Source organism: Simochromis diagramma, unplaced genomic scaffold, assembly GCF_900408965.1.
Source record: "Simochromis diagramma unplaced genomic scaffold, fSimDia1.1 OVJJ01000304.1, whole genome shotgun sequence".
Lineage (NCBI taxonomy): Eukaryota > Metazoa > Chordata > Actinopteri > Cichliformes > Cichlidae > Simochromis > Simochromis diagramma.
In genome coordinates, this window is record NW_024387030.1 from 8,320,651 (window position 1) to 8,347,163 (window position 26,513).

The 26,513-nt window shown below is 41.6% G+C and overlaps 1 protein-coding gene across 6 annotated transcripts in view; it reads right to left on the reverse strand.

The window, feature by feature from the left end:
• The window catches only part of LOC120740202 (pericentrin-like), a 33,928-nt gene extending 8,666 nt beyond the window's left edge, over positions 1–25,262 (reverse strand). For 2 of the 6 annotated variants that reach the window (XM_040042382.1, XM_040042378.1), the window contains exons 1-45: positions 25,061–25,262; positions 23,489–23,518; positions 21,161–21,337; positions 20,566–20,706; positions 19,144–19,293; positions 18,157–19,043; positions 17,736–18,068; positions 16,986–17,388; positions 16,350–16,766; positions 16,042–16,260; positions 15,848–15,943; positions 15,614–15,757; positions 15,230–15,485; positions 15,047–15,126; positions 14,636–14,909; positions 14,380–14,480; positions 13,899–14,010; positions 13,619–13,745; positions 13,320–13,439; positions 13,151–13,223; positions 12,938–13,042; positions 12,707–12,818; positions 12,585–12,625; positions 12,348–12,479; positions 11,947–12,190; positions 11,665–11,803; positions 10,354–10,795; positions 10,083–10,280; positions 9,908–9,979; positions 9,390–9,494; positions 8,949–9,101; positions 8,096–8,242; positions 6,347–6,507; positions 6,065–6,237; positions 5,726–5,907; positions 5,446–5,608; positions 5,039–5,281; positions 4,352–4,584; positions 4,070–4,177; positions 3,483–3,503; positions 2,829–3,065; positions 2,564–2,737; positions 2,181–2,333; positions 1,374–1,553; positions 246–1,271 (exon numbers count right to left, since the gene is read on the reverse strand). In XM_040042382.1, coding sequence (XP_039898316.1) covers positions 246–1,271; positions 1,374–1,553; positions 2,181–2,333; positions 2,564–2,737; positions 2,829–3,065; positions 3,483–3,503; positions 4,070–4,177; positions 4,352–4,584; positions 5,039–5,281; positions 5,446–5,608; positions 5,726–5,907; positions 6,065–6,237; positions 6,347–6,507; positions 8,096–8,242; positions 8,949–9,101; positions 9,390–9,494; positions 9,908–9,979; positions 10,083–10,280; positions 10,354–10,795; positions 11,665–11,803; positions 11,947–12,190; positions 12,348–12,479; positions 12,585–12,625; positions 12,707–12,818; positions 12,938–13,042; positions 13,151–13,223; positions 13,320–13,439; positions 13,619–13,745; positions 13,899–14,010; positions 14,380–14,480; positions 14,636–14,909; positions 15,047–15,126; positions 15,230–15,485; positions 15,614–15,757; positions 15,848–15,943; positions 16,042–16,260; positions 16,350–16,766; positions 16,986–17,388; positions 17,736–18,068; positions 18,157–19,043; positions 19,144–19,293; positions 20,566–20,706; positions 21,161–21,337; positions 23,489–23,518; positions 25,061–25,108 — 9,132 coding nt within the window. In that variant the 5' untranslated portion in view covers positions 25,109–25,262. The remainder of the gene's footprint in view (positions 1–245; positions 1,272–1,373; positions 1,554–2,180; positions 2,334–2,563; positions 2,738–2,828; positions 3,066–3,482; positions 3,504–4,069; positions 4,178–4,351; positions 4,585–5,038; positions 5,282–5,445; positions 5,609–5,725; positions 5,908–6,064; positions 6,238–6,346; positions 6,508–8,095; positions 8,243–8,948; positions 9,102–9,389; positions 9,495–9,907; positions 9,980–10,082; positions 10,281–10,353; positions 10,796–11,664; positions 11,804–11,946; positions 12,191–12,347; positions 12,480–12,584; positions 12,626–12,706; positions 12,819–12,937; positions 13,043–13,150; positions 13,224–13,319; positions 13,440–13,618; positions 13,746–13,898; positions 14,011–14,379; positions 14,481–14,635; positions 14,910–15,046; positions 15,127–15,229; positions 15,486–15,613; positions 15,758–15,847; positions 15,944–16,041; positions 16,261–16,349; positions 16,767–16,985; positions 17,389–17,735; positions 18,069–18,156; positions 19,044–19,143; positions 19,294–20,565; positions 20,707–21,160; positions 21,338–23,488; positions 23,519–25,060) is intronic. The other 4 variants (XM_040042379.1, XM_040042381.1, XM_040042380.1 and 1 more) reach the window with 4 other exon arrangements.
• Between the last annotated feature and the right edge of the window lie 1,251 nt (positions 25,263–26,513).

Consider the following 26,513-nt stretch of genomic DNA (forward strand, 5'->3'; position numbering starts at 1 on the left):
GAAATGCTTTTAATCCAACAGTCACACATGTTCATACTCCAATGAATGTGTCAGACTAGAGCAGCCAGGGATCGAACCACCAACCTTCCAATTAGCACATACACATAAAGACAGTAAAGGTTTATGGGAGACAGAAATATGGCCGACGTATCCGCAAATTAGACCATCACTGATGACAGATAGCTGTGTTCAAAGTGAATGAGCCAATAATAAGGTTTGTTCTTTAAAACTAAACCAACACCTACCAGCACTTCCTTTTGAGCCTTTTCTTGACTGGTTTCGTTTTCGTTTAGCTTAACTGTCAGGTCCTGGATGAGGGCTCTCAGTGAAGTCACTTCCTGTTGTAGCTTTTCAATTTCCTCTTGGAGCTGGCCCTCTCTCCTCCTCAGTGCCTCACGTTCAGCAGAAAGCTCCCCCTTCACAGTCTCCAGGGTTTTAATTCTTGCCCTTTCCTGAGCCACCTGTTCCTCCATATCGACCACCTCTGCTCGTAGCTCCTGGACTTGTCTCTCAAGAGTGAGACTGCTTTCTCTGAGGATGTCCATTTCCATTTCCATCTCCGTCTCCTTTGTTTTTAGAGTTTTGATCTCTCGCACTCTCTCCTCTTCATTAGTCTGGAGTTCCAAAACCTGAGAGCTGAGGCGGGCTTTTTCCTCCTGCAGGGTACCTGCCTCTTCTGCTTGAACTTTCCAGCCGTTCCTCTCCTCCTCTGATAGCTTCCTCTTCTCCCTCTCCTCTTCTAGCTGGGCTGTGACCTTTTCCAACTCAGTTTCCTTCAGGGAGAGGAGACTTTGGATTTCATCTGACTTTTCTCTCTCAGCTTTTAGCCTCTTTCCAAATTCTTCCCCGTGCCCTCTGTACTCTTCCTCCTGGGTGAGCAGTAATCGTTCCAGTCCCTCTTTCTCTGCCACTGCAGTCTCAAGTTGACTCTGAAGGGCCTTGATACGAGAACGAAGAGATCGGGAGGCGGTAGAATGAGTCAGGCTGAGTTCATGCTTTAGGCTGTTCGGCCCCGCTTTCTTCTCTTGTTCTTGGATGGTATCGTTTTGAGGTTCGGGGCTGGGGGCGGGTGAAGGATTGATGCTGTCACCGTCCTGAGAGTCACTGACTTCATGCAGGTTGGGTCCCAGGGTGGCGAGTTCTGCCTGCAGCGTACTGATTACCTCGTGAAGGCGCTCCTCTTCTTCCTGTTTGTCTTGGCGCACTCTTGTGATTTCAGATTTAAGATGTTCCACCTGTGAGCGCAGATCTTCAAGCTCAGCTTCCAGAACCTTTTATCAAAAAACAATCAAAACGATTCCATTAAAAATAAATAAATAAATCATGGCCTCACCAGGTATGTGCACTCATATTTAGTTAGTGTTTACACTAACCTTGTTATTGCTGGTATTCTCAAGTTCCTGTTCCAGTCTTTGGATTTCACTGTTGAGGTGGTCGATCTCGTGGTTTTTCTCCTGAAGAAGTGCTGAAGGGAGCGTCTCTTCATCCATTTCATCCTCTTTGCAAAGTTGCTCCTTTTCCTCCTTAAGTATCGTCAGGGCAGACACATTTTCCTGGAATTGGTGGTGCATTATCAGTTATCCTCAGATTCAACTGTTTTTCAACTAACCATAATGAGTAACTGAGGAAATATTAAAATAAATCTGCTGCAAAACCAGAAAAACTGATATTTAAAAAAATAAAAAAATGTTATCGATGCGTTTTAAACTGTAAAAACCTGTGATTCACGGTACAGGGCTAGCTCAGAGCAGCAGATAAAACAGTCTTCCCATCTCCACTGCTTCACTCAGTCACATTTAAAAAAAAAAAAAAAAAAAGTTCAGTCAGGCTTTGTTTGGGTGTAGCAGTCTGACGTAGCAGGCTTGATAGAAGTTGATGTAGCAACAGAAAAGTAAATGCAACAAGTAATCATCTTACTTTTATCAGCCATGAAGTGTGCAAGTAAGCTAAGGCTACAGTAAAGTAACAGCAGGAAGGGAGGAGACTCACAAAAAAAAAAAGCAAGTCTTCAAAAGCTGAGATGACAATATAATTAAGGCACAAGTATTCTTTGCTGCAGTCATGGTTTTACATAAAAGTACAAAATGTTGGACCAACGCAACTTATTGAATTGTATAGTGTAACATATTTTAGGTCAGTTACATTGTTTAGTCATCTGAGAAACACATCCCACTTCTTACCTTCAGGGCAGTAATTTGCTCTTGGAGCTCATTAACATGTGCTGCATTGGAATTAGTCAGCAGCTCCAGCTGTAGTGTGAGGTGTTTTACTTCAGCTTCCTTTATATTCAAGTCTCTCTGCACGGTCTCCAGCTGGCCAAGCAGAACCTCAACCTAAGAAATGAAACGTAACTATTTAAATCAAAACCAAAATACAATTTTCAAGTTCTGCATTTGCTGATAACTAATCAGACTTATGGCTTTAAAAGATTGACTAAGACATCACAAACATTTTTCCAACCAAAAGGTGGCAGCACAGCAAAACGTGTCAAACAGCCACCACCACACATCAGCTCAAATCTTCTTAGCTACCAAAAACTAGCGTTACATAAAACCTAACAGACCTCCTGCTCTTTGCTCTGTAGACTCTGTTGAGCAGTGTCTAGGGCATCCTTAAGCTCCTGGGTGGGGTCACGCATGTTGTCATGGTAACAGTGTCTCGTCTCATCCAATTTGGACTGCAGGGCTGAGATCTGAAGTCTGCTGGACAGCTGCTGCTGCTCTAGTGCCTGTTTATCCTGACAAAGAGAGCGAGAGCATCAGTTAACTCTTGAGCGAGGATGCACACCAACACTTCACCTGAACTCAAAGTGTGCACTTTGCCCTTACTTGTGTAAGCTCCTGCTCTCTCAGCTTCGCTTTTTGAAGTTCTTGTTCCAGTTGACCGACGCATCTGTTACTCTCTACACTGTTGAGCAGCGCTTGCTCCAACTCTCTGATTCGACCGGCCAGCTTGTCTATCTCCTCATTGCGTTCTGCAAGATCGCACTGGGCTTGCTGACAGGTTCCAAGCAAAGAAGAATAGTCCTCGGTCTTATCTTTGATAACACCTTGCAAGCTCTCAACCTGCAGAGGCAGAAAGATTGATTCAGTTTCAGGGTTTTAAGATTGAAAACTGCAAATTTAAAACAAGCAAAAACAAAAACAAGCAAGCAAAAGAACAAAACGCTACATGATAAGATGCTTTAAAAAAAAAAAAAAAAAAAAAAAAAAAAAAAAAAAACCCAAACACAGCCAATCCAGATCTGCAGCCACTGGTTGGGACACTGAATTTAAGCCATTTCAGAGAGCAGCAACATGAAGATGAAAGACAGATGACGTATGAAAAAGATGCAAATGAATATTAGCAAATGGACTACTGAATACTAATGAATGCAGAACCTATAACCAGTACATAAGCACTACAAAAAAGATGATGCAAACCACACACACACCATGCACGACAGAGAGCTAAGACAAGCATGCTACAGTTAGATTTCATACCTGCAGAACCAAGTCCTCAAACTACAGCAATCCATTCAGCACAGGGATAAACACATGGTAATAGTCAGGCTCATTGGCAAACACCACATTCATCACTTCAACACCAGTAACACTATGTACTCCACAGCTGACTTGCAAACAGTAATCACACCAAACAAACACTACAACTGCAACACACTAGAAACAGAAACATTTTGTTTAACAAATTCTGGTTAAATACATCGTGCTTCAGTATTTATGGGTAGATATAAATCAGAGCATTGAAATACTTTAACCTGTGTTTAAATCACAAAACATTGCATACAAAAAAAAGACGTCTGTTGTTGAAGCCAACAAAGCCATTGATCCAAACACGAGAGTTTTAACAGAGACTATGCCTGTGGTAATGAATTTGAAATTTAGGCTGAATTACAGGATAGCGGTAGATCTGATAAGACGATGTTTGAAGGAAAAAAAAAGAAAAAGAAAAGAAGAACAAAAGCTGCTGTTAAGGTACTTCTGTTTTGAGTTTAAGAAATGCTTTGTGACCAAATCACAGGTTGAGAAAAGCTGTAATATTTACAGACACACACAGTTAAGTGCCTCACCTGGTATCCTTTATTATCCACACTAGGAGTCTGTCTGAGCTGGGCCTCAAGCCTGCGGATCTCCTGCTGGAACTCATCCCGCTCGTGTTCACGTTCCACAGCCTGCTCCTATTATGGAAGGCAACAAATTCGGTGAAAGCCTGTCCGCTGCATTAAGCACCAACTTGGAAAATAGTCTATGACACTTTAATAACCTTGGAAAAACAATCAAGAAAGAATCCATGATATCCAAATGCAAACAAACCCAAAGATTACACACCAGTTTAATTTGTCAAGCCTCACCTCGATAAACTGCCTGTCATGTTTAAGCTGCTTCTCCAGTGCTTGGACATGCTGGTTGAGGTCTTCAGTGTGGGTCTTGTGGTGCAGCTCCGTCTCCAGGCCTCTGGTTTCCTGCTCCTCGAGCTCCCTCTCCAGAGTCCGGAGACGAAGGGACAGAGAGCGGTGGTCCTTCTCTGCCTGCCGCTGCAAGTCCAGCCTATCTTGGGACAAACGATCAGTCTCTGCCAACAAAGCTTGAAAAATAAAAAGAGGAATTAAAGTCAGTAAAATTGTTTTCATTCAGTTAAATTCAGATGAATTAAAAAAAAAAAAAAAAAAAAAGCAGAGGCAGAATATGAGTGAGGTTAAATACTGACAATTCAGCATAATCTGCCTTAAGAAATAGAACAGCAAATGACAGCACTCCAAGATGCTTTGCCACACGCTATTGGTAATTGCAATATTACAAAAAGCAACCTCACAGCACTGCAAATATACTGCATATTCATCCCCACTCCCTTCTCACACACTGATACTCCACTCTGACCCACAAACCTGCGTCAGGATCTAAATTGAGCCAATGGCCTATGGAGAGAAGACACGTCTGAGCACAGACATTATATAAGCGCACAGTCAAACTCACTAAAGAGGTCATGTAGCATTTTATGCAGACAAATGATTTCATGTTTTTGTACTCCCTCCACTAACCTTTCTCTCTCTCCCCAAGTCCAGCAGAAAGATGCTCCTTGTGTCGCAGGAGGATGGCATGCTCCTCAGTCAGCTCATGATGCTTCACTCTGAGAGTGTCCAGCTCTGCGGTAAGGCCCTCCATCTGGTGTAGCTTCACCTTCAGGTCCTCTAGCTCCTCCACAAGCCTCTCCTCTTGAGTCTCCTTCTGCTGTAGCGACTCCTCTAGGGCTGCTTTTTCAGCCATGTAGCCTTCAAGAAGACCTGAAGAAATCATGCAAATGGTACAAGTTTATTTAAAAAGGGAACGACCTCAAACACGACTGAGCGTCACAAACGGCAGAGCTGTTAAACTGTGGTGCAAGTGCTAAATGTGCAGCATAATCAGAAGACAGCAGCAGTATGCCAAACAAAGACATAGTGCTCACCTTCTGCTTTGTGAAGCTCCACCTGGAGCTGACTTTTAAGCTTGGCCTCCTGATCAAGCTGCTCCATTAGACGCTTGTGCTGTTCAAGGAGTTGTGCAGAGTCTTCTCTGCCTTGAGAAAACTTTTCCTCCAGAGAAAGATGAACACTGTGAGTCTGCTCCAGCTGGAGAAATGAGCAGCATAAAATGATCAGACACCTGGCAAGGCTGTAAAACAGGGAAAAAAAACCCCAAAAAAAAACCCCCTTATGTGGACTGAGGAGCATCTCTACTTCCTTTACCTGCGTATTGGCTTGGTTGAGCAGCTCTAGCAGTGTGTCCACTGTATGTCGAAGTCTGCTGCAAGCACTTAGAGCTGCTTCTTCTCCACCAGGACTGATCTCACTATCTGAAACCAGGAGACTCTCACAGAGCAGCTGAGTGAGCTCCAATTCCTCTGAAGACAAGTCTGCAACTGAAATACCTACGAAAGAGTATATTAAGTGTTTTTAACCAATTCTCACATGAATTACACTAAGAGTCATCCTTGGTTCCTTTAGAAATAAAGCAATTTTCAGTTAATCCCCAACAAACAAAAATCCTAGCATTCATTGTAAAATTATAGAATACATCAGTCAAACCTGATTCTTGTGCCTCTTTGTTCACGCTTGAGCTCCTTTGGCGAGTCGCCTGCTCGGACGTTTTGGCTCGGGCACTGATCTTTTGTCCAATCAGTTCTTCTGTTGCCACGATGCCGCGGAGCATCTCGATCAGCACCTGCCTCAGCTTCTCATTTGTACGGTGTAATTTGCATCTGGGTTAACAGGTACACAGAAATGAGAACATTCAGGATTTGAGAAAGCTCAGAGCTGCTGCTTAAGATATGATTATAATAAATATTAACTACACAACTACATGCACACCTTTCCTCTTTAGCCGTCTGTAAGTCATCAGTGAGCATCTTAAGAAGGTTCCCTCCCTCCTGTGTCTCTCGCTCCCTTCGTTGAAGGAGCGTGTCCATGGTCTCCATTTCTGCACGTTTTCCTTCCAGCTCTCCCTGCAGGCACCCGACCTCTGCCCGCAGCTGTTAAAAACAACAAAGATATCTTGTTAATTCTCCTTACACTTGTGACCAACCTTTAGTTTCTCACCTATGCCATGGCTTGTTTAAAACCTGTGTGCAGCTGAATCCCAGAGAGGACAGAAGTAACAGACTGAGAAGAGGAAAAAAAAAAAAAAAAGGGCATGGCAGGACCTCTAAACCCAAAACATAATAAAAAGACTGAAACACTGGTTCTGCACCATCCAAGTCTATCTGATTAAAGCCTCTGGGTCTTAACAAGGGAAATGGGAAAACCACAAAAACATCCAGATCCAAAAGCATAACACAGAAGACATTTACAAGGCTGAGAAGGAAATAAATACCAGCTGTTGATTGTAAATATATTGAATACAGACTTTAAAGAGAAAAACACTCCTCATTTTAAAGTATATAATATCAAAGGTGTCTGATGTTAAGTACCAACCCAGTACGGTGACAAAATCCAACTTCAGGGCGTCAAACACTCAAAAGCTGGAAGAGTTTTCTTGCATATCTGTTGTAAGCGTCCTTACCCTTTCTTCCTCAGCCTCTCTGATCTCTCCCTCAGCTTTCACCATGTTTTCCCTCCCTTTTCCCCTCCGCTCCCTCCCACAACTGCATCTCATGCAGTCACCTGCCTCACCAAAACAATGCTGTAGCCATGACAACAGCCCCCTCCCAACCTCTCTTAAGCGCTCCTTTTTAACCTCGTGGGGGACACAAGTGTGGCCGTCTGTTAGTATCTCACTACAAAGAGTCAAGCTAGACAGGTGCCATGGAAACAAATATATGCAAACACCAATCAGTCATGAGACCGATCAGTTTGTGAAATCCAAGAACGGGACTGCAGGTTTTAGGAAATATTAATGCAGGTAATATTGCAACTGCCTTGTTACAACCCTAGAAGATAACCAAGACCAATCCAAAAAAAAAAAAAGTCAGTGAGGATAAATTATAAATCCCAAATACATAACTGAATACAGTTATGTGCCAGGACATGATTATTATTATTATTATTATTGTAACTGCTTTTTGTAACTGTCCAAATGAAGTTACAAAAATGTGAGAGAGAAAAAAGTCATTTTCTGAAGATCAGGATGAAATCAAATACTTGCTTTACTTCGGGGGAGGGGGGGGGGACCAAAAAAAAAAAGAAACAAAAAAGCCAAAGCAAATACAGTAAAACTGTTTTTCTGTTGATCTACTAACCGATTATTCGACTAATGCTTTTAACCTTAATCTGAAAAACAAACAAAAACAAAAACACCAGATTGGTGATTTTATTCATTAATATGTTCATCTTCCACAGGATACCATCTGATATATGGCGAATAAGGAAACTAACCCACAGATCCACAGTCTGTATAACCATCCCTCACTCTTTGCTTTAGTTTCCAAATCATTGCATCTCCTCAGTCCTCTTGTGGACCTTTTCCAGTCCTTCAGTAAAAATACAACATTTTTTTCTGTCCACTTCGCCCAGTTAGTCTTGCCTTCCCCCCCTTAAGTAAAACAGCCATTGTCAACCTATCCAAGTTAAGACTTCATAGATATATTTATATGCATATATGTATGTATGCATGACTGGTACCTGGGCCACCACAGCATCTAGTTGCTGCAGCTGGGCAGTGAGTTGACTCATTTTCTCTGTGTAGCTCCGCTCTTTTTCCTCTTGTTCAGACGTGAAGCTCCGCCTCAGATTTTCAAGCTCCGCCTCCTTCTGCTCTTCAAATTCCGTCTTCAAAGAAAACAGTGATGTGTATAGATTAATTCAAAAACGCAGAGCAACAGCTGAAGTACACAGTAGGTTCATTCATTCCAGAGATCTTTGGACTGACAGGCTTATAGCTGACAACTGGCTTGCACATTTCAGATGGTAAAATGCTAAAAGTCTGGAGGGGGGAAGGGGGAAAAAAAAAAACAACAACTTCAGCCTTAAAACCTTCTGCATCAGGGGATAAAAAGCTTAGATCCATCCCATTTAGCCACTGTTCAGATGGCAGCAACACGAACACGAACACATGCACGACCCATCAGCACACACATTCAGAGAACAGAGGGACAGACGGACACGAACACTTGTACATATATGATGGAGGGATTATGAGAAAACTGGGTTTGGATGAAGCCTCAGTGGGATAGAGTCCAACAGAGAAAAAAAATATCCCTGGGAATGAACTGGTGCAGCTGAAGCTTAGAGAGGCCAATGGCATCACACACACGCTCCAAATAATCTGGAGCTATTGCATAATAATGTTTGAAACGAGTTAAATAAAGAAACAAATATAGGGAATATCAATGTATTTTCACAGAAACTGCTTATATGGAGAAACATGGCTACCTCAAAGGTGTTCAGCATTAATAAAGATCTTAACTGAAAGGATACTTCTAATCCTAACCGTTTCATCTATCCCAAGGAGTTTTTTTTTTTTCCCTCCTCTTACCTTCAGTTGATTAATCCTGTCCTGCAGCCGCTCTTCTGATTGGACTTTGAGGAGCTCCACCTCTTCTAGGAAGTGCTGTCTTTGCCTTGACGACTCCTCTTCAAGCTCCCTGCGACATGCCTCTAGTTCCCGTGCCGAGACTCCCTTCAGCTCCTACAGCAGACACATGTATTTATTTAATACCGCAGTACTCAGTCAGAAGGTCAAATTTTTAGTGCTTCAGAGAAAGCAAAATCCAAATAAGTACTCTGTGCCTCTAATAGACCATTATGAAGGATCAACAATAATTGAGTGTAGTCCATTCACTAATGGGCTTTTAGAGCCACTGAGACAAGAACCAACAGGTCACCGTTAAAACAACCCGCAATTTAGAGAACGGGATGTTAATTCACGTGGTTTAAAAAAAGGAAGAGGATTTATGACAGACTGTGACGCACACACCTGCAGCTGGACTTGGTGCTGTTTGGTTAGTTGCTCTTTTTCAGCGGTGTAGGTTTGCGAGAGCTCCTGCAGAGCAGTGCTGTGTTGCTGCTCAAGCTCTAAAACCTGCAAAAGAAACAGATGCAAATCAAGTCCGATTTAGAGTCTCCTGGTACTTAATGCACAAGACTAAGTTAATCAGATGAAAACAAATCAAATTTGATTATCCAGCCAAACAAACTTTGCTCCAATGCTTTTATTTTGGATTTTAACAAATCAGTTTCATAAAGTTTTAATGGCTTCAAGCTATGAATAACTGCCAACAATCCCATTATATCATGTTTAAGCAGAGACTATCTGTTTGCCATAGTTACACATCTTTTTCAGAGATATTTGCATTAAAAATGAAAGGAAATCTGCAATTATATACTTATTGTTGTGACATTAAACAAGCCTAATAATGAGATGGTACTCAGCTATTTGGCTTTGAGACAGTGGAAAAACAAACATGATGTAGTTATCATGATGACTGCATGTACCTGGTTCTTGAGTGCTTCCAGGGCTTTGCAGTGTTCAGTATCCAAGGCTTCTTTTTGAGCAGCCAGTTGAGACTGTAAAAATAAAACATGAAGTTATTGTTTTGGTAAAAGAAACTTTTGGTATTTTTATTTGACGGGGGGGAGGGGGCCACGATCCCTACTCTTCATTACTCACTTTGTGAACATGGCTGAGCTCGGCTGCCATGGCTTTAAACTTCTCCATGTGCACATGAGCCAGTTCTTTCCTCAGTTCTTCCCTGATGGACAGCTGCTCTGCAGTATGACGCTCTATTACCTGCTTATGTTCTGAATTCAGGAAAATCAGATCTTCGCGATGTTTCTCCTCAAGCTGAGCCATTTCATCACGTAGTGTCTGCAATTGTAAAGGACAAAGACATTAAAATCCACAAACAAACAGAAACTGTCTGTGGCTTCCATCTCCTTACTTGCACTTCTTTCAGGTAGGTGGCCTCCAACGTATCCATGTTACTCAGCATCCTCTTTTCTAGTTCATCTTTCTCCTCCTGGTGTTTAAGAGTCAATTCAGCTTCCAAAGCCTCTAACTTAGCACGATTAGTCTCTTCAAGACGTTCAAGGTCTTCCTTTAGTTTGGAACTGAGGGATACTTCCAAGGCAACACGCTCTGCATTATGCTTACATTCAAGCTCGGCTGTTTTAGCTGAAAGCTGATCTTTGTGAGAGGCACAGAGTGAATCTAGCTCTGCTTTGTGTTTGGCATTGAGTGCATCCATTTCTTTGGAGTGTCTGTTCAGTAGCGTTGCCCTCTCATGTTCCAGCTCAGCTTCATATTTGTCCTTCAGCTCTGCCACAGACACGTCATATTTCTCGATTAAACGCTGCTCTACCGCTGCCTTTTCCTCTTGGAACCTGAATAAAGACATGAAAAAGTAACCAAGAAGCTAACATGTTTGAAGAGTAACTGAGACATTCCAATACCATGTTTCAGTTTTTGATTTACTACCATGTGGCCTGAGTTTGCAGTGCAGACCCTCACAGCAGTACAGCAAGAGAAATTGTAATGAAATGGACACTCAAAAAAAAAAAAAAAAAATTACAGTTTACCTATACAGCTGCAACATCATTGCTATAGCAACCATATGCATTTGTTCCCTCCTGTATAACCCGAGACAAGCCTGGGCACGTCATGTGTCAGCCTCAGATTCAGTTTAGTATCTAAAAGGGAGTCATTTCAACAACATCCAACAAACAACAAGAAAACCCTTCCTGCTCAAGGTGGAAACAGACTTGTTGCATCACTTGAAGCAGAAACACCCTTGAGTGCAGCAAGGCTAGGAAGGAGGAGATATTAGCAGCTGGTGATGTGTGGCCTGGAGATAAATAAATCAGTCCACCATGCGCCGCTGGAGCACTTGGTTGTACTGTGCAAATGGTCAATTTATATTACTGGTGCGGTTACAAAAAGCAGCGCCTTAGGCAGCTTATTAAAAAGCTACAACCAGGTAAAAAACATTTTTCAGTTTATTACGTGACAATTTTGGGCAGCTCCTGAAGAACCCTAGGTTTATATTTTTCCCTTTATGACCAAAAATACTCAATATAATAAAAAAAGTTTCTTGAAATATAGCTTCAAACCATTGTAAGGGGTATTTCTCACTTATTATAATCATTAATTGAGAAAAAAAAAAAAAAAAAAATCATACACAATCAATATGATTACCTATTTAATACACTCTGGATTATACAACTTTAGCTTCAATCAACACTCTTGAGCTCACCTCTCTCTGGCCTGGCACAGCTGCATCTCAACCTGCTCATGAAGCAGCTCTTTGAATTCTACAGACATGCAGTCTTTGGTCTTTTGCAGCTCTGCGTCATTGGCCTCCACTTTCTGTTTCAACAACAGAACCTGTTGGCCTAGAAGGCAGACATTAAAAACTCATGGAGAACCAAAAGGTAGATTCTGTATACAGTTTTCAAAACATGAGATCTGGCTAGAAGATGCAATTCACCAACATTTTTCTATAAATTAAAATTACACGAGTCCTAGAGATTCTTACTCTCATCATTTTCCAGTGCATCCTGAAGAGACTTCAATTTCTCCTTCTCCTCATGAAGTGCTTTTTCAAGCCGTGCCTGCTCCGTTGCCATCTCATCATGGTGTGACCTCAGGACAGAGATCTCAGATTCATACTTCTCCTGCAGCTCTTCTTTCAGCTTGTTCATATTCTCCTGTGCTTGACTCCTCTCTAGTTCAAGAGCTTCCTCAAGACGGGCAAGCCGCTCAGCAAACTCTTGTTTCATCTGCATTATATTGAAGGAACATTAAATAGCTGTTACTAAACCGAAGCTTGTCACTGTATTATGAAATCAGTATTTTCATGCAACTACACCACCTGCTGCTCAGTTTTCTGTTTTTACTGTGTAGGATAGTTTTGAGTATGAAGGATTACAGAAATACCTTCTGCATGTTCTGGATCTCAGCATCATGCTGCTCGGTGAGAGCAGCCACTCTGTTCTCCAGAGTGTAGATGATGGTCGTTGCTGTTTGCAGCTCCTCAGTGTGAGACCATATCCTGTGTTCCACTTCAGCCTAATTATAACAATAGAGACATTCAGATTTTGGGCCAAACAATGTAATCTCATTAATGTAATCTCTTTGTCTCTTTCTATCTATATTATTAAGCCTTCTTCTCACCTCAACTTGCATTGCTGCCTCCAAATGGACTCTGGTGAGCTCTACAACAAAGATATTTAAGTTCATTCATTTTGCAACACACACAGAAAATAAATGAATAAAAATAAAAGTATGTGAAGGACCTTGCAGATGTCTGTCAGAAAGTTTGGCTCTGAGTTGCTCAAGGTCCAGAGCATGACGAGTTTTCATCTCCTGCAGCTCTTTATAGTAATGATCAGTGAGGTCTGCGCGCACCTGATGTACAAGTTACAACATGCAGCAAGTTAACCAAAAACACTTGGTGACAACAAGCAGTCACATATTACGATGATATCACTTTAATAAAAGGCTGAACATATAAGTTGATGTCTGACCTTCTGCACCTCTTCCTCAAAGCAAAGAGTCAAAGAGGATCGCAGATTAGAAAGGTCCATTGTGTGTTTCGCCTCAAGATGAAGTGTCAAACTGTCAAGCATTTCCTGGATGAGGCACAGGAAACAAAGCAGCCTCTCAATCAATTACACTTAATATGTATCGACTTAAAATGTAACTGACAGCAGCACCCATTAAACATCTGCATCTCTTACCCGCTGTTTCTCCAGCTGAACGGTATCAGACAAAACTTCTTTATCCCCTTGAGCTTGACACTGAGACAGAGCACTGAAGCACAGACCAAAGACTTTAATATTCACAAAAACATTTGTGCAAAACTGCAGAGCATGAATCTTATTTTTATATCCAGATAAAGTGAAATACCCATCATCAGTCATTTTAAGCAGAGAGTCCTCCAAGGCACCTTCTACCAGCTTCAGCTGTAGCAGAGCAATTTCCTCTTTGTGACTCTCCTCTGTTGCATGCAACCGCTTCTCAAAATACCTAAAAGCAGGATGAGGGTAAAACATGATAGAGTAGAGAAATTAAGCTCAATTTAAAGAAACCCATAATTCAGATGTCTGTTTACACTAAATGTTAATATTCAGGAATAAATGCATCAAAAAAAAAAAAAATAAAAAAATAAAAAAAAAAAATTGTGTTTTCAGGTGATTCTATGGTACCTCCTCAGGTTTTCTAGCTCGGCCTCATTTTGCTCTTTAATTTCTCGTTTCTGTTCATTAAACTCCATCTTTAGGCGTTCGATGTCATCAACCCGAGATGAGCGTGCAAGCAGCTGCTCCTTAAGCTCTGTAAAACAACAAACAGACATCTATCATTCAATCACTAAGAACAGGCATTGCTAATAATATATCATGTTTGTTAGAATGTAAAGAAATCCAGTGTATGAAAAAAAGAAAGAAAAAAAAAATCCAAGCTTTAGCCTGGTAGGCTTATTCATACCACCCAGCTCCTGACGACTAGTCCTCATGCTCTCCAGCTGAGTCCACAGCTGACTGATTTCCTGATCAGAGCTCTGTTTGAGCAAGTTCTTCGCCTCCTGTAGCTGTGAAACCTGGGTGGAAAAGTTTGGAAAAATGTTTTTATGAAATAAAATAAATAAATTAAAAAAAAAAAAAAAAAAAAAAAAGACCCAACAGGTTTTTAAGATGTCAATATGTTTCAGGAAGTAATTATTATATTAATAAGTTAGTGTGTAAAAATTCTGGATACTGAGAGAAAAAAAAAGAAAAAAAAGAAAAAAAAGAAAAAAAAAAAAGATTATCCTTTTTACTGTGACTTAAGACTTAGAAAGCTGCAGATAAAATGCACATTTAGGGTTGCAGTAGACCAGTAGTTCAAACTGCAGGGCATGCCCCTTTGGTGCTTGGATACATTTTTACCAGACTGTGTGGAACTGACCTGGGACATGCCATATACTAACCTCTTGTTGCAGTTGCCGCTCTTTCTCCTGTAGGTGGAGGACTTGCTGCTCTTTCTCCTGCAGCAGTGTCTTATTAGAAGAAATCTCCTCCTCCAGGGAACCTTTAACAACAACCAGAACAGAGTCAGCTTCACTCATCATTACTATGCATATATTAATGTAATACACAAATTGAAATCATAGATTTAGAGGACTGTGCAGCCTCTTTATGAAAGTGTATACTGTTGAGGAATATGGGAACTGTGGAAGGACTCACAGACAGCAGCATCTCTCTCAGCCAAGGCTCGTTTCAGCTCCTCTAGTTTCTGAGTCTGTTCTTTACTGGAGGTTTGGAGCTCCTCTATCCTGGCTTGCGTCTCCTGTACCTCTAACTGTTTCTGGGACACAGCTTCCTGTGCTTCAGCGAGGGAGGCCTGGGTGCTGGTGAGTTCAGTCTGGGTGGCACTGAGGCTGTTCTGGATCTCCAAAAGGGACGTTTGAAAGTTTGCCTCCATGGCTTCAGCATCTTTCTCCCACTGTGCTCTTGGATCCTGAAACAAAATAAAACCAAAATGGAGTGAAATAGAATAATACACACAATGACAAGACAGTGCATGTTTTTAAAAGCCACAGCAGTTTTTTGAATTATAAAAAGCAGCTTTTGTATAAAAATATAATGAAATTTCACCTGTATTTCTTTGGCCTGCTTTTCATCCATTGAAGCCCTTTCCTGAGCAACACGAGTCTCCCACTGCTCCTTCATCTCTTCTGAACACACGAGAAACGATTCTTTAGAAACCGGACGACTCAAACAAAGACAGCTAAAGAATGAAGATCATTGAGCAGCTGAGATGATCTTGTGTGTAATCACCCATGTCTTGTTGGTGCAGCTCAAGCAGCCTCTCCTGCTGCTCCTGGTTCTTCCTCTTGATCTGGTCCACCTCTGACTGATGGCGAGCCTGCAGGAGTGCAATTTCTTGGTCAAATTTCTCCTGCATAGAGGCCTGGACCTTGATGAGGGCAGACGTCTGCTCCTGTTCCACGTTTTCTTGAGAGCGCTCAAGATGAGACTTGTGGACTGTGGTCAGGCTCAGACGCAAGGATTCAAGCTCAATGGCCTTTTGAGCCTAGAGGAATAAAAGCATAATGAAATGATGAATCTAAGTCAGTATTTAAGAGGACAATAATAATAAAAAATTTGAAGAGGCTGACTGAATGAATAATGTTTTGGCTTGTGCATCTGCATATAATATACCTGAACCTGCTGCAGTTCAGCCTGGTGAGCAGCCTCCATGCTCTCTCTCAGCTCCAAAGAAACCTCTGTCTTCAGCTGACTGACAACCTCATTGTGTTTGGCACTGAGCTCTGAGATCATCCGCTCGTGCTCACGTTCAGTTACCTGTCACGAAAGAAGAGCCAGAAAAAGCTAAAAATGGCGCTCTTGGTGAATGAGTCCTCACAGCAGTGAAGGAGTGAATTGCTCTGATACCTGTTTGATTAGACTGATCTGTTGTTTCTGTTCTTCCTCCATACTGGCCCGCTGCTTCAGCAGCTCTGTCTCCAGGCGAGTATTCAAGTCAGAAATCTAAAGAGTCATGCAGATTATATTTATTATTGCTTGCTACTAAAATTAACATTTAATCTGACTCTATTACAAATCCTACAGCAATTGATGAATCGCACCTCCTGCTGATGTTTCTCCATCAGATCTTTTATCTCCTGCTGATGAGATGCCTTCAGCTTTTCTGTAGCCTCCTCCACAGCCTGTGCCTGCTTCTCCAGGAGAGCCTTCACCTCGTCTACTTTCTCCTTCATTTGCTCCTCCAACAGATGTCTTACATCAAAAATCTCTTTGTCCTTCTCCATCCTCTCCTCCTCCCATTTTTCCTTCACTTCAGCCAACTGTGAATATAACTTTATAGGTTAAATCACTGCACATTAGCATTTCAAACTGCCTTGCATTTAAAGTATGGCGTTACGTAATCTCTCACCTCGACATCCTTGGCTTTTAGCAGCTTCTCAAACTGTTCGAGTTCCTCCTCTAGCACTTGTTCCATTTTTTTGATCTGTTCATCCATCTCTTCTTCTCTTCTGCTGTGCTCATCCCTCTCCTTCACAGCCTGAGCCCGATCCTCCTCCGAACAAGTCAGTTTCTCTCTCAGACAGGAGATCTGAGACTCTAGCTCATGCTTCTCTTTTACAGCACAGTGCAGACTATCGAGGCTCTGCTGCAGCTCCTTCTCCAGCCTCTCCACCTCCGTTTGGACACTTAAAATCTGCACACGTGTCGTTTCAAGCTCCTTTAAAACTGTATCGAGCTCTGTAGTCCTTTGACTCAACAGCGTCGATGCAGTTTCGTGCTCAGTTTTTGTCTCCTCGAGTTGTGACATGAGATGCTCATAGTTGGCCTTGAGAAAAGGAAGCCAGGGAAACCGTTTTAATTATTTATACAATAATTTTCTTATCAAGTCAAAACCTCCAATTTGATGTCTTAGTACTAATATGACTACTGAATCAGCGCCACCATTCCAACTTTGTTAGAAAAAAAAAAATCTAATTGCTCAGAAACCTATTATCATCATATTTGAATGCATTGTAATTATTGCACATTTGTGGTACTGGCATACCTGTAATGTTTGCAGCTGGTTGTCATCTCTGAATTCTGTGCTCTCCAAATCTGCAGTCTGCTTCATCTCCTGCAGAGATGATACGAGCAGCTCCTGCTGTTTTTGATGAGACTGGAGTGCAGTTTCCTCCTCCTTTAGTTCCCCTACCAGTTTTTCATCCTCATCTGATGGAAAGGTACCAGATATGAGGAGGGAAGTTTCAGCAGAGATTTCAGTTTCCTTTACTGTCAACATTACTACATTCTCCTGCTCTCTTTCTTCTGATAAGGCACAGTGTTTGCTCCTAAGGCTGTCTTGTTCATAGACTTTCAAGTTCAGCTCCTCCTCAAATTGTCTCCTCATTTCCTTTTCGTCTTCGAGCTCCTGGAGAGCTTCCCTAAGCTCTTCTGTGACTTGAGCCCACCTAAAAAGACAGATAATAATAATAATAATAAAAAAATATATAAAATTTATATCAATTTACAGTAAGAAATAAATGTAACCACAGCAAACCAGCTTACATTCAAATGTTTATTGTAAACTAGTGATTTATTTCTTAGAAATGCCTTTTTCCAACGTGGACATTTAACAATATTCACCTTGAGATAAATATTTATTATTAATCAAAATTAATAGAGTTATGCAATTTACTTTAGAAGTAAATATTACTGTATTAACACAATAGCAACATCATTGTTAGGTATAGAGCACAGAGTTGTTTTTAAAAGGACTTTGAATTAGTCATTTGATAAATGGCATGAACTTCATTACCTGCTCCTTGCCTCCTCGAGCTCTTCTGCACTCTTGATTACTTCCTCCTTTAGCACATTTAGATCCCTCTCCTTAAGGGCCAGCTCCTCACGGAGCTCCTCACACTGCTGACTCAGCAGTTCTTTTTCCAAGTTAGTGTCCTCAGACTGCTGCTCGGACACGTTACTCCTTTCCATCCTGCCCGAAGCGAAGTTGTGAAGCCACTGAGGGTTGGACTCATCAGCCAGAGAGTCCTGTGGACTAGAGGTGTTTTGGCGGTCGTCGTGTTCTTCAATCAGACGTTTGGAAATTGATAACAGTTCTTCTCCAAACACATCACTATTTAGCTCAAAACTGAGAAGACACAATTACAAAGAAGATTAATATATATAATATAATATCTACAGCTGATAGATAGTGCAACAATAACAGCTGCTCTCACCTGCGGTCTGCAGATATGTCCAGCTGACTGCACTGGTCAAGGTTCTCAGTTATCGCTGAATACTGCAAGTGTGCAAGCGGAGCTGAAGACAAGTAGCGCTCCATCAGAAGATTTCCAGACATTGATTCATTCATACTGCCCTGGTCAGCTCCACTTTCCAGATTAGCCTCGTCGATACTGACAGTCTCATCAGAGCTAACGCCAGCTTTTACCTGGTTCTGCCAATTCTTAGACGCTTTGAAACCCACCACCTCCTCCTCTTTGATTTTTAATTCTTTCTCCCTCTCTTCCAAAAGCTGCCTGACTTGCTCGACCTCCACTGTGTGCTCCTCTTTGAGCCTTTTCATCTCCTCCTCAAGACTCTGAAAACAAAGGGCAGAGCTAGCAAGCTTCTCACTATAACTCTTCCCTGCATCTTCCTCCTCCTGAAGCCTTCTCCTGAGCTCTTGCAGTTCTATGTTGAGGACCTCTTTCTCCTCTCTGTATTGTTGCATCTCAAGGCACTGACTTTGAAGTTGGCTTAACTGGAAATGAAGGTTTTGCAATTCTGCTTCCCTTTCTTTTCGCTCTTCTTCTCTTTCTTGCTTCTCATTCTCCAGCAAAGAAAGCACGTGCTTGTTTTTCTCCATCTCCTCTGCTAGTTCGCTACATATTCGCTGGCTGTTTCTTCTTTCTTCCTCCAGCTCGGCTCTCAGCTTGCACAGAACAGTTTCTACATCAGTTTCGCCTTCAGCATCAGACTGCGAGCCAGAACTTCCTGAGCCCTCTGATGGCGCTTCCTTATGACTGATGTTTGGCTCTTGGGAGGACGGTTCATGGTAAGGCTGCTGAATATTAAGGGCTTCAGTTCCTGACAGATTTTTGATACGTAGAAACTCCACACTGGTCTGTGTGACAGACGAGAAGACATTCAAGCAGCAGTTGTTGTGCATGAGCAACGAAGCACAAATAACAACCACAGCCACATTCGGTTTGATTGGCACTTACCTGCTGGAGCTGCCTCTGCAGTGCCTGAAGCTGTCCAGCAAGAGACTGTGCCTCCACCTGTACCTGGTCTCTGCTGGCCAGTGCCTCCTGCAGGTTGGAGCTCAGTTTGGCAATTATTTCATTACGCTTCTCCACAGCCTGCTGTAGCAGCTGCAAGCAGGACAAAAGTATGTATCAGTTTTACGAGCAAACAAACACTCATAACTTCACACACTTCCATTAGCTTTTGCAGAACATATTATCAAATGTCCAGCATGCATTCCTACTTCCAAATTAATTTTCTATTTTTCCCTCTGTGGCTGGCCAGAAAACAGACTAAATACTTCAAAACAAACAATTTATATGCAAATTACAACAACAAATGAAGCCCACAATCTGGTTGGAAGAATCAAACCATTAACTTACAACACCTTATATACAGAGAAAACACCCCTAATTTGAGATTTAAATACACAGTGAACACGTGAAACACTACGTGCCAAAGACACTAACCAGATTCCTCTGCATACAAAGCTTCACATTAGACCAACTGTGCTGCTTTTTCAGTCCAGAGCACCAAGCAACCATGCAGAAGAGGAGACTTGGTACAATCCCCCATGGGAGGTGATGACACAGAAATCCAAACAAACAGTCCTCCTCACACGCATAGCAATACCATAACAAGACTTTCATTGTCTTAGTGAGCAAACAAAGCATCAGGACAAATTAAACACATCCAATTACAAAGTACACAATGGAACGGATTTAGATAACTGCTCAGTTCTGAGGTTACTGTGTGTCAATACAGAACTTAAAAATGTGAGCCCAAGTAGATTACAGTATTCATGACAAACCCCCATCTTGTTTCTCCATTTCCAGTTATGCTTCAGCCAGCTGAGTTTAACATGATGATGAACTCCAATCAAACGGCTTACTTACGGATTACTGAATTATGCCATACAAGACAAAGACATGCAAATATCCTGACATGCTCCTTGGAACTGCACTAATAGATGCAAACCAGCCAACTTGGAAACTGCTTCAAGAAGTTAACTTGCGCCAAATATGGAGACAAAGCCCTTTATGTAATTAATCCAATCAGCACCAGGACATAGGGGAAAAAAAAAATGTTTGCAGAAGTACGGGTCAATTCTGATAAACCTAAATCACTCACGTTTTTATAAAGCCATTCACACCACTTGTTCAACTTCTACAGCTCAATCCAGGGTACAGATTTGGTCAACGTCTCTGACTCATCTCATGAGAACAAATTTAAATCCCTCTGTCCTCTTTAACAATAATGACCTACGCCCCTTGATTTTATTCTTCTAAACAAAACCAGTTCCACGAGAGAACCCATCTATGGTATTCTTGAGTTTTCCCCCAGACACACTTTAAAAGTTTGACATCCTACAGCAGTGTCCAGATACTGGCTTTGTATACCTTGAGCTGCTCTTTGCCAGTAAGTGCAGCCAACTCCTCTTCTCTCAAGTCATCCACAGGGGACGGGCTATGCTTGGGGGTGAGCGGCTGATCCTTCGCTTCGTTTTGCCGAACCTCTGGTTTCCCTGACATTTGAGGCTCCTAAAGGATTAAAAAGTATTAGAATTAAAGTCTAATCTTACCAGAGTCCACAAAAGAAATGTCAGGAAAAAACGCATGTGCTGCAAATTTGCACATTTAATGTCATTAGTGAACTCTGCCTTAGTAGAAAAAAAAAGAAAAAAAAAAAAAGGCAGTTAATCCTGGCCAGGTTGTCATGACAACATGGCCTACAGGCAATGTGATGGTTAGTGACCCATTTCTGTAATGTATGTTTACAGACAGGGGGCATAGACCACTTGTTGAAGCATACAGTGAATAAACAAAATTAGACAAACAGGGTGGGGGACTGTGAGTATGAATGGAAACATGACCGTCATGAAAATAACCAACAGTTTTAATTAAAACTAATAATCTTATGCTCCCTACATATCAAAATTGCTTCAGTGTTTGTAACTCTATTATTGATGAGCTCTCTTGGCAATTGGCGGCATACCTCATGGTTGGTGCTGTTGTTATGCTCTGTAGCACTGGCTGATGGAAGAGCTGGTTCTACGTGGTGATCTTCCGTCGAGCGGTCATTCTGCGAGTCAACCTGGCCCTTCCTCTTCTGCGTCTTTTTCGCCGCCCCCGCCCCGTCGCTTTTCGCCCGCTTCTGTCTGAAACTAGCAAGCTGCGCAAGAAGGACAGCGAGAGGTAGATGGACACGTACGTCAGCACCAAAGAGCACCACCACACTATCAGCATGGTGAACCTCAGGGGTTGAAGGAGAAATGAGGTCAGAGTCCAGATTTATCTCCTCAAGGTAGGGAAATGTATACAAAATGAATCAAAACCAGACAAAAGTCATCATGTGAAGTGTTAGTGATAGTCCACAGTGTAGAAAGGAAAACCCCTCGTCTTGATGAGTCAGTTGTGCAGCAAAAAAAGCCCAAAAGTAATCCCAAAACTCAAATCCAAAATAGACTACACCATAGCCTGACAAGGTATCCAAGTTCAAAATGAAGTGAGGCAGCTAAATATTCTCAAATCTCCAGAGAACAGGCTGATGAGAAGTGCAGATTTTACATTGACACACAGTGGACAACCTCTCAGCAGAACAGAAACAGAGCAAGGTTTAAAAAAGGACACGCAACTGTCACTTTGTATTTCTCAGCTTATCAAAACCTCAAAAAATAAATAAATAAAATCACAGATGCAGCTTTTTTTTTCCCCTATTTTTTTTGGAAGGGTCTCTTAAAGTCCTCTCTGTAGCTATAAAAGGAAAAGTATATCGAGACTAAACCTGACAAGAAAAAAAAATGCATAATTACATTAAAGCTACAATATTCATCTTAAATTCCAGAGGGAACAATTTGATAGAAATTCACCTCGGTCGGTTTGACTGCAACACACCCTCTCCTCTGTTCACTGCCTCTCTCATGCCCCGTCTCTCTTCCTAAGCAGCTTAAATCAGATCACCGCAGTTCACGTTGTGACAGAGACCCTCATAGAGCTTTCCATCAACATCTGACAGCAATTATTGACTTCCTTTCTTGCTGCCTGTCAGACCTATCCATTCTTCCTCATCGGACAAGTTGCTCTACTATCCAGATATAGATCTTGCAGTCTGCAGGCAACAGCGCAGTCAGCCCAACCTTTCATCCAAAAACTCACTGTCAACAGCCAACATCCGAAGCAGAGGGATCCACAAACTCTGGGTAGAGGATGGCATGTGTCTAGGCTAAAGAAAGAAGGTGGAGACTGGGACATGCATTCACATAGAGAGGAGGAGACAGAACTCTATGTGTGGCAAGCAGCACTGGAGTGTGCATGCTCAATTCAATTTGAGATTACATGGCCCTGGGAGACCTACTTGTTGCTTTATGTGATGACTCACAAGCGTGATCCATAACAACATCGTGTGTGCATGTGCATAAAACCTTGTTCTGATCACATGTTCCTTGACTACACTGCCACATTGTAGGTTCTGCTTTATAAGCAGCTTGAAATGCATCCATCACTGTACAACCTCAGTGTCCCACTCCTGAAAGCAGCCTTTTATCAAGTTAAGCACCCTTAAATGTTTTCCTACCTTAAATTGTCAGCCTTCTTTCCTTACTTGCTTAAAACCGCACCCAGTCTCCATCCATCACCCTATTCACTACCTCCGCTTACCACAAAAAGCCCTCAAAGACAACAGGATGAGCTGTGTTTAGCCCAAGGCCACTTCCGCCCTACTGAGACTGACTAACAAGCTGGCTAAAGCTCACTCTAGTCAAATTAGATGTAATTTGACTGCTGAAAGCTGCTACGGTGTTCTCAACAATGTCATCATTGGTCAGGGGGGGGACTGCTGTCTCCAACAAGGGGTTAATTTGCTGTCCACATTGGTGATTGTGTCAAATTTGTGCCACGCTTTTAATGCCAGAGAGAAATCAGAGCTTACCGATGCCACAAACATAGTAAAGGAAAAAGACAGCACTGCATTACCATAGCAACACCATTCATGTGAGACACACGCGTAACATCCTCCACCTCACCCAATCTCATGGGTGCACTGCACCACCTGATGGCCTGTAACTAACATGACAGCATACGCAAGGTGCATGACTATTTTAGGCATTCAGATCATGACTGCAGGCAGATTCCCTGTCAGATGCTGTATTGTTTGAAGAGCAATATACATTAAAAGATGACAGCGATTACCCCACGGCGCAGAAAAATAAGAAAGTTGTGATTGATCACTCAACAGAAACAAAACAAAAAGAAAAATCAAAGAAGAAACAGCCACAAGCCCACAAGTCATTGATTTGCTCCTTCATCCACCACTTTCTATACTTACATTCTGACTCCGAGGCATGGTGGAAGATTTCTATAAGGAATATAAATGTTGTAGTTGAGTTATTTTTTGTTATTATTATTATTTTTTCCCCCAAAAACGAGTTCCATTACAAATTATAGATGGATTATATCATATGACACATGCAGTGTAAATGGCTTTCCTAAAAAGGTGACTTAGTTTTATACATTGTTTCTAGACTACATGGCTTGTTGTCAATGTGGGACAAGCCATTTTTGACTACTAGGCCATTAATAATATGGCTTCCCATTAAGGTGAAATCAGCTGCTTGCCATTTCTACTTGTAAACACCAGAGGAGCCAATTTCAAAACTCATGAGGGCTGAAATTTTATTTATTTTTTTTGCTACTTTGGGGCTTGCTAGAACTAAATGAAGCATGCATACTGCTCTCTCAGAAAATCCTGGAGAAGAATGTCAGACCATCAGTTTGTGGTCTGAAGGTCTGACTCACTAGTTCTCACCAGCACAATGACCTGAAACACACCAGCAAGTTCACTTCTGAATGGCTCAAACAAAACAAAATGAAGGTTTTAGAGGGACCTAGTCAAAGTCAGGCTTATATCCCATTAAGATGCTTTGGCATGGGATTAAACGGGCTTTTCATGCTGCAAAACCTCTGAATTCACACAATTCCACAAAGAAAAGTGGCACAATATTTCTCCATAGTGATGTGAAGGCCTCATTCCCAGTTATCGCAGATTGCAGTTCTTTCTGCCAAGCTTGGAGCAACCAGTTAATAAATGAAATCATTTAAAAACATTTTGCATTTACTCGGTGGTGGCGGGGGTCTTTGGCTAACATTAAAATTAGTTTGATCTGACATGTATGACAAGTTTACAAAAGAATGAGAAAAAAAATTCTTCTTCCTGATTTTTGAGCACTGTCACTTAGATACAAGTAAACAGTACTTGTTTAGAGAGCTTAGTGGGGGATAGGCTCACATAAAGTTTTGCCACAATTTTGAAACACAGATGACTGACTTAGTGAATAGTTAACTTTGGAATTGAGGCTCTGTTATAACCACTGCACAAGTACACCCTTTCAGTGAGTAAACATATGATGTTGATCCACGTTGTTTAGAGCTGTAATGGCCTGTGAGTAATGTGCAACCTGCATTCTCAATAGCAAAATAAATCAAGCAAGTGCCACAAATCTCCCACCGAATACATCTTCACTGCACACGAGTTAAAGGCAAACTTAACACATATGTCTAAATAAAAATGAAAGCTATTTGCTATGGTCAATGGAACAATCACATATGCGTTTACTGCTGAACTACCAAGTAACTTATATGAAAACTGCCTTCATTTACCAGCTGATTAACCTGCTTCATAAATGATGTTACTCTTCGCTTCTCATATTCTACGCCCAACCGCGGGAAATACATGGCGAGAGCCTGCAATTTAACATTCAAAGGTAATTCAAGCGACAATAAATGTGCAGTCATTTTGGTGGTGAGTGTAGTTAGCAATGGATAAACGCAGGGCTATGACAAAAGAGTTTGCTAAGTGCTAGCATTCAATATTAGCATGCGTTACATGTTAGCAACAAACCTTAGCTCTCCCAGCTTCTACCTTCCTCCGACGTTCATCTTCATCCATGACTCGATCGAAATAAACGCGTTAACGGTTTAGGACATACGTCCTGATTTCACTGAAAATAATGCTAAACCTTCCTTCAAAGAATAAGTTAACCCTTGAACAAATCTTTACATGCAACTGTCAACAGACAACATTGAGTATGGCCGCCAAGTCAACGTAGCTCCGCCCTTATCGAGTTTCCCTTGCCTAACTGCCCAATCAATTAGTTACTTTCCTCACCTTCAGCCAATTAAATTCGTGTTGTTTAAAAATAAGTTAAAAGCACCGCCTACTGTATATAGCAGTCAAAACTAGCACTCAGTTAACCAATCAAAGTGCTGCTTCAAGCCGCCTAGACTGGATTGACGTCTCTTGTAGCCAACCACAGTTAGCTCATACAAATCATACTCCTGTCACAGCTGGATGACGAGTTTCTCATTTAGGGGGCGTTCGCAGTGAAGTACGCAGGTTAAAAACATGAGTACCGTTCACATTATATTTATTAAAAACGCAAAGCAACGATCTACAGTTTATATTAATTAAAGATTGGTGCCTAATGTACTCAAACAGTGCGTTTCCGTTTATTAGGAGTCAATGATTGTGCCACGTTAGAAAGGTTTTGACTATACCCAAATGAGGTGAGCATCAGCAGCAGCCAGCACTTAAGCACTAAATCCATCCAACAAAGCCCAGTAATAATTCAGAACCCAGCTTTAGGCTTTTGTATGTGACAAATCAAAAGAAGAATAGGACACATTTAATGTTTTTATTGTTTGAAGGTTCTCTTCACTGTCCCACCCTTAGTTTTTTTGGCAGCAGAGAAACCAGACCAAGCAGGTAATGCAAGTCATAGTTAAGTCCAGTAGTAATAAACAGGTGTATCCCATGGCAGCTACTCTGTGGCTTTAGTTTGTCTGAAAAAAAAAAGTCTGAGTTACTCCAAATGCCACGACATGAAGTACAGTTTAGCCAAGTCAAGTCAAACTTTATTTCTATAGTACATTCAAAACAACCTCAGCTGTCGAGAGCACTGTACAACTTAAACAAAATAGGCTTAAAATATAAACTCTACATAAAAGTCACAAAATCAAGCTGTAAGTCTGTGTGGTTAGTACTTCATAAAAAAGATATTGGAACAACTTGGATTTGGATTTGGATGGAAGTATTTCTCCATGCATTCTGATGAAAGTAGGACTTGTCTCTTGTATTTCAACCTTTTATTTTTATTTCATATATTAGTCCGACAGAGAACCCATAGCTTTTAATGAAACATGGCACGAGTCGCATTTCATTAGTGGTCCTCACCATCCACCCACAGTACCCACCCATCTCCATCAACCAGCCACTGGTCTGCCCTTCCTGCCCTGATTTAAAATGCTCTGGTAAAATCCCCAAGTAAAGTTATCTTTTCACCTCCCTGCATTAT